This window comes from Pygocentrus nattereri, chromosome 8, assembly GCF_015220715.1.
Source record: "Pygocentrus nattereri isolate fPygNat1 chromosome 8, fPygNat1.pri, whole genome shotgun sequence".
NCBI lineage: Eukaryota > Metazoa > Chordata > Actinopteri > Characiformes > Serrasalmidae > Pygocentrus > Pygocentrus nattereri.
In genome coordinates this window covers 39,649,063-39,658,505 of record NC_051218.1, presented here as the reverse complement: position 1 = coordinate 39,658,505, position 9,443 = coordinate 39,649,063, and the positions used below count along the sequence as shown (strand labels likewise).

The window sequence follows — 9,443 nt, the reverse complement described above, 5'->3', positions numbered from 1 at the left end:
CCTCCAAGACTGTCTGAGACCAGTTACCCGGACAGCTTCTGCAACAATCCGCTTGCATAACCAACAAATTTCTGCACAAACTGTCAGAAATCTCAGGGAAGCTCATCTGCATGCTCGTCGTCCTCATCGCGGTCTCCACCTGACTGCAGTTCGTCGCCGTAACTGACTTGAGTGGGTAAATGCTCACATTAGATGGCATCTGTCTCTTCATGGATGAATTCCCGGTTTTCACTAGATGAGTTATGGACAGCGAACACAGGTGCATTTTATTGATAGCATTCTGAATGCAGAGATACCGTGACGAGATCCTGAGGCCCATTGTTGTGCCATTCATCCATGACCATCACCTCATGTTGTAGCATGATCATGCATGGCCCCACGTTGCAAGGATCTTTACCCAATTCCTGGAAGCTGATAACATCCCAGTTCTTGCATGGCCAGCATTCTCACTGGGCATATCACCCATTGAGCATGTTTGGGATGCTCTGGATCGGCGTATACGACAGCGTGTTCCAGTTACTGCCAATATCCAGCAACTTCGCACAGCCATTGAAGAGGACTGGACCAACATTCCACAGGCCACAATCAACAACCTATGCGAAGGAGAGGTGTTGCACTGCGTGAGGTAAATGGGTCACACAAGATACTGACTTTTTTTTACTATATACTGACTATATTCTTGTTCAGTGTACTTAAATTCGGCAAATTAAGTCATTGTGCATTAAAATGTGCAGAAATGTGTTCTCTGTAGTAGATGTGTTTACTTATGTCCACATGACATTTGACCAGAAGCGCCAGAATATTCGCATATGACTTGTATTTTGAAACACTTACCCGTTTGAAACACTAGAGGGCAGCGTTTACCATGAATTCATTGAACATAGTTACAGTGCCTTCCTATCATAAAATTCCAGTAGCGCACAGTCTCAAGTGGCTTGTTGCTTTTATAACGACAGCCAACACAAAATATGATAAAATATATGACTTTTCAGAAAATATTAACTTATAGCTAACAATAATCGACATAATATATTCAGCCAGAAATGTTGTTAGCTGAATGAAAAAGTCGAGCGGCCATCGCTGTAGTTTGTGGTCATAAAATTAACTTTTTTTTTTTTTTTTTACATTTGTCGTATAACAATAAACATATCACAACACAGCACTGTTTAACGCAAAATCTTTCACTTTATCACCAAATTACCACCGCGCGTCTTATTTAGCACCAATAGGGCGGCGCCCAACTTCTCGTGCTGTGGCTGAATCTCAAATGGCTCCCTGCTCCCTACATAGTGCGCTATATAGGAGTACTGGATCGTGCAGCCCAGCAGGGTAAAATACAGCGATGAAATGGACATTCAGGACATTAGGGACCACATGCATACACGAAAAATGATGCACAATTTGCCTGCAGAGGCTAAAATGTCTAAACTTTCATAGTTGGCAAATACGGAGCTGTTTGGGATTTTTACATTTAAGTGACATTTTTAGATTTTTATACTGCTATTTTACAGTTAATCATACCGTAAGTACTTTAATTCAAGCCTGTGATATTAATGATGGAGTAGTTTAGGCTGTTGGCTGTGTTAGCTTGTTAGCTAGCCTCACCAGCCCAGTTCTAGTGAAGAACATAAGCTGCCAAGCCCCTCAGTTTAAAACGGGCTCTTACTCCACTGTATACTCGGTGGTCAGTGCGAACAGCATGAGAGTCAATTATCATTTATTCGCAGCATAAGGGTTTTTTTCGTGACTTGCCGTAGTAATACAGTTAAGTTGTTGTGAGGAGGTTATAAGTGTGGGCAAGTTATATCGTGGATTTTACTACGACCTCGACCGCGGCTCAGCCAATCAGATTTCAGAACTGGCACTCGTTTTACATAAACAGCTTCTATAACACATCTAAACCTTGTGGTTCATAAAGACTACTCTGTACGCCCGTATTCAGGCATCCCTTCAAATGGGTAATTCAGCCGCACCCACTGGCTACATGCAGCTTGTATAACCTCCATAGAAAAGGACTGACACGAGAAACATCTTATCACAGAAAATGCTCGACGGCTTCTGACTGATAAAACAAAGGCATGTTAAGACCCAGAACACAAAATCTAGACCATAAAACCTCCATGTAGCTCTTACCCCAAAGACCAGGGTAAAAGGGAAGCAGGTCATGAAAACAAAAGCAAGAGGAATCAAAAGGTAGTTGTAGGGTACAATAATATAACGGGTTTTATTTTGGGTTTAACATTCCGTTTTAAGCAAAAACAAAATGTCTATGTATTATAGACACACCCTCACAACTTCAGTACAATTAAAATAAACACTTTGTTCCCTTTTTCAAAAAAGGATCATTGCTTTTCAACAGACTAGAGGAAATTTCACATCACTACTGTTGGAAAAAAAACCTCGCAGCTCCATTTTTTTTTTACTTTAGTTTTTGATATAATTTGAAAATGCCTGTCATTTTTTAGATTGTGTGTAAATGTCATAAGGAATGCACCAAAAGAAACAGCCCAAAATGGCTTGGAAAAAGTCTGATTCCATTGACTTGCATTAAAAGTACTGCAAGTTTTTTTCCTACTCCTGTAAAGTTACTATTTTGGAGATAAGGACTAGCCTTAAGCCTGGCTGGAGCTGGATTAGTTTTACCTGGGAAGGTGCTGTAATCTGAGTGATTACTAAGGATGTGTGAGTTTAATCCACTACCCATCTGCCATGTCCATAATTTTCACAAGTCTGCTGAGTAATAACAAATTCTAGTAAAAGCCATCAGCACTGCTGTTTATTGGTGACCAAAAAAGTAGGTTCATCAGAAGATCATCAGAAGATGAACTTCCTGCAAAATGGAGCTCTTGGTGGATTTTCATTGTCCTCATATTCAAACAGGACTACCGTAATATACGTAAACACATACGTAAGTCACAATGCAGAGCACTTTTAAGTTGGGTGATATTTGTTGAGTTAAATGAGCCCACTTTACTAACCTGATGCTGTTCTACAGTCTGTATTGGTGGCTTGTTTGGATGCAATTAATTCTAGTCTTAACTCTGAAGTGAACATCGAGGCAATGCTGTTGCGATCCAGGCTATCTGAAGTAACTTGAGGAAAATTACAAAGACGCTCATGACACACATACATCCTGTATGAAGTGGGTAACCTCCTCCGCTAGAACTCATCCAGCTCAAGTAGAGGTTTATGGCCAGTACTATGAAGACCATACATGCAATCAGGTCCAAACATTTGACAATTACTGCAGTGTAGATCTGCAGTTTAAAACATCAGAATTGTAAAGTGGAATGGCCACTCTGTCAGCTTCACAGACCAAACAGGTGCAATCTGTCACTTCACAATCAGATCATAGCCTTCTGCTTCATATTTGCATAATTTGTTAGTCTTTCTTGATATTGTTCATCAATGGACCCCTCAGTGTCACTGCTGGACTGGGAACGGCCCATCAACCAAAATGCATCCAGCCAACAGCATCCTGTGGTCAGATAACGCCCACTGATGAAGGTCTAGAGGATGACTAATGCAAACTGTGCAGCAAAAGATGTTCTACTGTCTCTAACTTCACATCTACAAGGTGGACCAACATGGTAAGAGTGTCTGATAGAGTGGACAGTGTTTGAAAACTCAATCAGCACTGCTGGATCTGATACATTATACCAGTGCAACACACACTACCACCACAGTGTCACTGCAATGCTGAGAATGATCCACCAACCAAATAATACCTGCTCTGCTTTGTTCCGGTAGTGCTCTTGATTATTGTTAGCCTTTCTTTCGCCCATTCATCAAATTAGGTGTAGCTAATGAAGTGGTCATTGTAAGTTGGTGATGCTCCAGCAGAACAGGTAGAGGAATGGTTCATTCAATAAAGCTCACGTTGCTAAATAATTAACAAAAGTAAACAGCCTTCTGAGAATGACATTATGCTGACAGTTGGCTTATAGCTTCCTTTCACTGTTAACATTAGCATGTATGGTATCTTTTGTGATCGCCACAAATTTCAGCACTCATTGTTCTCCACTTGTTTTGCGTTCCCTTCGCTCTCCATATCTTTTTGTCTTCATCTGTCCTCCTTTCTATGACACCACAACCTCATGTGCCGGCTTAGGCTTTTTTGGTATTTGAATGTCCGGCGGCAGGCCACGCACTGGTGCCAGAGAGGCTCCCACTGGCGGTGGTCTTTACCTCTGATCTTATGAACGTAAAACTTGTGGCGCCGGAGGTTCCCATTTTCTGAAAAGGCCCTTCCACAGAGGCTACAGCTGTAGGGCTGGGCCCCAGTATGAACTACCATGTGCTTGCGCATGTTCCCGTGGTCGTTGAATTTGCGCTCACATACGCTGCAGGTGAATGGCTTGGCTCCTGTGTGGGTGTGCTCATGGCGTTTCAGGTCCCGTTTGGAGAGGAAAGCCTTACCGCAAGTTTCACATGCATGCTTGCGTGGATTACTCGATTTTTCTGTAGGTGTGCTCTGCTTAGCTTTCTTCTCTCGGTTTTGCTTCATATCTGAGCCTGTGGGTATATATGGAGAGCGTGCATCAGGCTTTTTCTTGACTGCTTTAGCATCATTGGAATTTCTGGTCTGGAAACGAGGTCTCCTTAAGACGTGCATATCGGAGGCTTGAACCTTGTGTGGTCTCCAGTTTGGATCACTTGTATCATCTTCTTCTGATTCAGACTGGCAGGGAGATGATGTTATTGAAGGATTAAGCAAATTTTTTTTCCTCCTGCTTCTCTGTCGAAGCGGCATCCTCTGTGTGGGCAAACCATCTCGGATGCACTCAACGGAAGAAACATGATTCAAATTCTCTGTTTCTGGAATCTGACTGGTGAACTCCGGGAGAGGTGTAACTATAAGTTCTGAAGGTTCCTCTTTTTTGGCTGTTAAGTTGAAAAACTCTTCCTTTACTACATCAGGCTTGACATCCAACTCCTCTTCCTGCTTAAAGATGAAGTCTATAAAGGAAGGACACAGTTCTGATTCCACATGCTCTTCTTTAACAGGCTGAAGGAATATAGCGTCCTCTTCCTTCTTGATATGTGCCAAGCAACTCATCGCCATCTGTATAGTCGGGAAAAGAAAACATAGCCTTAACTTACAGTTTCTTTATAGCACCCACATAAAATCACTTCAACAAGGACAAACAATGCCCCACAAACGTAATTCATGATGTTGTGCTACTATAGGCTGGTAAGCATATTGCTTTAGAGTAGGCTTGTCTAAACCAAAGTACCATCTGTGAAACAGCACTGGAAATTCATAGTCTAGTTTTAGACTTAATCTAGAGTGCCTTCACTGGCTCTTTCTAACATGTACACTAATACATACCACTCATAATTAAGAACAATACCAAGAACAAGTTTTGTCTCAAAAAACGACTGCAAATCTTGCGTTACTACAAAGCTTTTGTTAATATGAATACAACAGCTTGAGTAAAACCATCAATAAAACATCTCCAAAGTATAATTTAATTAATCAGCGCTAGGCACTAAGGACAGATCACTATTTCAACCTTTAGGCCAAAGTGATGTGTCTATTTTCCTCATCCCTATAAGATCCTATTCAAATCTCCTTGGTAGCTTAGAGAGTCAGTGAAGAGGCACTGTGCTTGTGGTTACAGCAAAACTAATCACAGCAAGTGTTCCAGCTGTTACCTGTTACTGCCACAGCATGACAGACCCCATAAATACATTCTTGCACTGGTACATCCTGCACGAGTCCATGACTTACCATAGGCTAGTACCAAAGGAGACACAATCAGCAGATAAGCAGGTCACAACGTCACTTACACCTTTTTGAGACCTTTCCCAGGTTGCTTTTTAAACTTTCTAACCCTTTTTGCTCCTTAATACACTGTTCACTGTGAAGCTAAGAGAACTCATCAGGCAGTGATCTTTATCATCCCCACGATCACAAATAAAGAAGAATAAGTTCTTTAAGTATTTGTCTACTTAAAAATTAGTTTACAGCTTTCCTGTCTTAACAAAATATGGCCTCACTAATATCTAAACCTCAGAATTTCACTCAATGTTTCTATCTGATTAGAATATGGTGTCATGAATATTATAAACAACCTAAGCCCTGGTCACAATTTTCCTGACTTCATCAGAATTATGATCTCACAGGTGCTTATGTTACTCAACTTTTACACAACAAAAACACAAAAGAAAGACCCCTTCCAAAATCAAGTTAACCTCAGGAATTACACACATTGTCATTCTTGTCCTGTCGTTCACCAGTGAGTTCCGTATCCTTCCGCAGGTGGGATCCAGTCCTGTGTTTGAAGAACAGAGATTCTCTAGATTCAACTGATCCCTCTTTGGCCCGCTGGGACCCAGGGCTTGAACAAAATTCGCCAGGCAAATATTAGCATCCTGCTAAAAAAAAGTAAAATGTGAGGTAAAAATATTCAAGGAAATAAAAGATGGGATGCAGCTGAGTTCCACTGAAAAGCTTCCATTACTCCCTTTCTGGTAGAATTCTGTCTTACGACAGAAAGCCTCAAGCAATCATCTGACAATTGTTCATACAGCTATCTCAAGACAGACAGTATAAAGCTTATGACTGGCTACATGGAAATACCTTACCAAAAATGTCATTTCTAGAAAAGAAAGTAATGACTTCTTTTAAATTAATGGGCATAAACTGCAGAGACAGATGCTGTCTCAGTTCTCTTTTTGCTTACATGAATGTCAGCATGTGAGGTTCGCTGTCTTTTTTTCCTCTCAAGACACTGAACTTGTGATTACAGTAAACTTAACCATCACTTGTGTTCAGATATTGAAAAATATCCTTGCACAGCGTAACCTTGTCTTACTATACACTAATGCAGATGGAGATTTTTTTCACTGTGTGTAAACCTAGCAAACCAGGCGCCTGTTGTCATCGTCCCCACAGTCAGGCACCGCGTAGATGAAAATGGCTTGGTCCTGCTCTGTGGAACACACTGCCTAACAGCCTGCAATCTGCCCCTTCTGCAAACTTAAGATTTTCCTTGGACCTTTAGTCAGCTAGGAACGTTTATTTTATTGTTTATTAAATTAGTTGGTGGTTGTATTTGGGCAAGTTATTTAATTTGTTTTTGATAATGCCACTTCTTTTGTTTAGACCGAATTTTATTCATTTTCACTGCCTCATCATGTAGTTTTGTTTTACTTCAGTGACGCACATCTAATGTCTTGTTTGCATTGTGATGTGGTGAGTTTTACACCCCATCACTGATGCATGCTAGAGACTGGCATAACCATTAGAAGTGTGGACATTTAAGTGAAGTAAAATGTTTCTTACCTTTTCCTTTGATGTGCGTCCTTTAGGGGATGCCAGCGAGAGCTGGGGCTCCTCTTATCCTAGTCGGACGATCCACCAGGGGGTCCACTCGTGCGGGTCCTGTAAAGGAAAGGAAATATCTTAGAGGAATTATGATCTTTGTATTTAATATTTGTACAGGCTGGTAATGACATGGGTTGCAACCAGGTGTGTGTTACTGTACAGTGTGTGTGTATGTATGTATTAGTTATGTACTCCGGGGTTGCCTGGGGTTGTTGGGTTTGGTGTAGGCTAGGGCGGAGCTTAGAGTACAAGACCTCCGGGCCAGCCATTCAGAGGGAGGTCTCACCTGTGCTCGTGTGAAGGTGTGTATGGAGTTCCAGCTTCACTGCTGTTACTCAAACCTAGCGATAAATAGTGTATATATATTATTGCGTTTTCTACAGTGTTTTGTTTTGTTTGTTTGGTCTTGTCGTTTAATGAACTCACTTCTTGCACCTATTTGGAGTAAGCACGTTAGTAAGCGCCGGCCCACCCACACAGACCTTAACCGTAAAGCCCACGAAATCCTCCATCCGGGGGTATCACCATCTAACAAGCATGAATTACATACGGATCTAAGCTGGTTTAGCTGGTCACCTTACATAGTCATGTTGGTTGACCATTATACCAGCTTCCAAAACACAACATATCCTGGTCCTGCTGGTGACCAATCTGTGCTGTTTGTTTTCTAGCCGGGAATTTGAGTCTTTTTTACTTTCGAGAATATGTTTACTTTTCCTGAAGTCTTGAAACACTCCTACTCCTCTGAGTCTCTGAAACCCAACCAAATCCCCACGCTATCTTTTACTGTACTGCACTCAAGTGCTAAATGAAATGCTAATTGTGCGCCGTGTCCACAAGGAATTTCATACCGGGGCCAAAACATGTTTTTAGGGAAAATATACAGGAAAAGGCTCATTTAAAAATGCTTTGGTTTAAATTACTGCTGTCTGTCAAACTCATCAAACTTGTGTGCCAGTAATAACTTGAAGTTAGCTTGTTAGTCGCCAGCTGCTTGTTCGAATTTTCCCGTTCCACCTTAAAATCGAAGAAGCTGGAAAAGGAGGCAAACTTCAGCCTCGCGATTTGTAAACAGTTTGCAAGCTAACCCAACTCTGTTCTTGTGAAGAGCGATTCTAGCTGATACTTACAGGACGCCGTCGGGATGATTAAAACGATTTTAACCCTGAAAGACAGCGTACATTCGAGTTAAGACGCTTTTCGTTAAACACCTTGTTTACATTGTTGGGACAGTCCAGAGCAGCCTGATGCGGGATGTTGAGGCGCAGCGCCACCTACGGTGAGGGAGTCACACTTCACTCAAGGGCAGGGTGAAATGTAGCTCAATGTTCTATGGGGTCGGGTTCCTGGAGAGAAATTAATCCCACACAGCTTGTGTAACATCCATAAAAGCAAGCCTCTTTAAACCAGAATGGGACGTTCTGAAAGAGCTGTACATGGTCCAAAGGTCACCCTGATCAGTGCCAAGTGTCAACTAGAGGGCAAAGCCCCTCTGGACTGGTGTACTTTGGAGTGATGGAGCACAACCCCAGTATGTTGGAGACGAGTACTGTTTGTGATCAAATCCGCACAGCGGTGTGACAATAGCTAGTATAAAGCCTTGTCCAAACAGAGGCTGTTACTTCAGCAAACAGGGCTAAACTTCCTGTTAAGACCCTTTACTTTGAAAGAGGCAATGGATGTCTTGAAAACTTTTTACACATAAAGTATTTCAGACATTCACAACTGACTACAAAAGCTTTCACAGCCCACAAGAAGATTTAAAGGCCCATGTATTAAATTTCTCTTGTATTTTATTACTTCCCCCTGAGGTTTATGTGGCTTTACGTACTTACACCAGCAGTAATTAATTTTTACACAATTCATTTCCAACCTGCCCAACCTGCCATACTGTGGCTCATTCAGAAAACATTCCTTATAACTTCAGTATGAATGGGTAGAACTTAACTGCTGCAGGCTGAATAAGTGGATGTATAGTCAATTCAATTCAATTCAATTCAAGTTTATTTGTATAGCGCTTTTTACAACAATGTTGTCACAAAGCAGCTTTAAAGAAGTCTGAAATACACAGTTACAACATATATCCCCCAGTGAGCAAGCCAGAGGTGAC

The 9,443-nt window shown here is 41.5% G+C and overlaps 1 protein-coding gene across 3 annotated transcripts; it reads right to left on the bottom strand.

Annotated features, from left to right (window-relative positions):
• Positions 1-2,477: 2,477 nt before the first annotated feature.
• LOC108424203 (zinc finger and SCAN domain-containing protein 10-like) lies at positions 2,478-8,580 on the bottom strand. Of its 3 annotated transcripts, none has more exons than XM_017692069.2 (4): positions 8,464-8,580; positions 7,292-7,390; positions 6,215-6,381; positions 2,478-5,065 (listed from the first exon to the last, which is right to left on the bottom strand). In XM_017692069.2, exon 4 carries the CDS (start codon positions 5,063-5,065, stop codon positions 4,064-4,066), a length of 1,002 nt encoding a protein of 333 aa, XP_017547558.1. In that variant the 5' UTR covers positions 6,215-6,381; positions 7,292-7,390; positions 8,464-8,580; the 3' UTR covers positions 2,478-4,063. The 3 variants fall into 3 exon arrangements, with proteins under 3 accessions (XP_017547558.1, XP_017547559.1, XP_017547561.1); XM_017692070.2 differs by having other exon boundaries at positions 6,215-6,378; XM_017692072.2 differs by having other exon boundaries at positions 6,215-6,278.
• Positions 8,581-9,443: the final 863 nt, after the last annotated feature.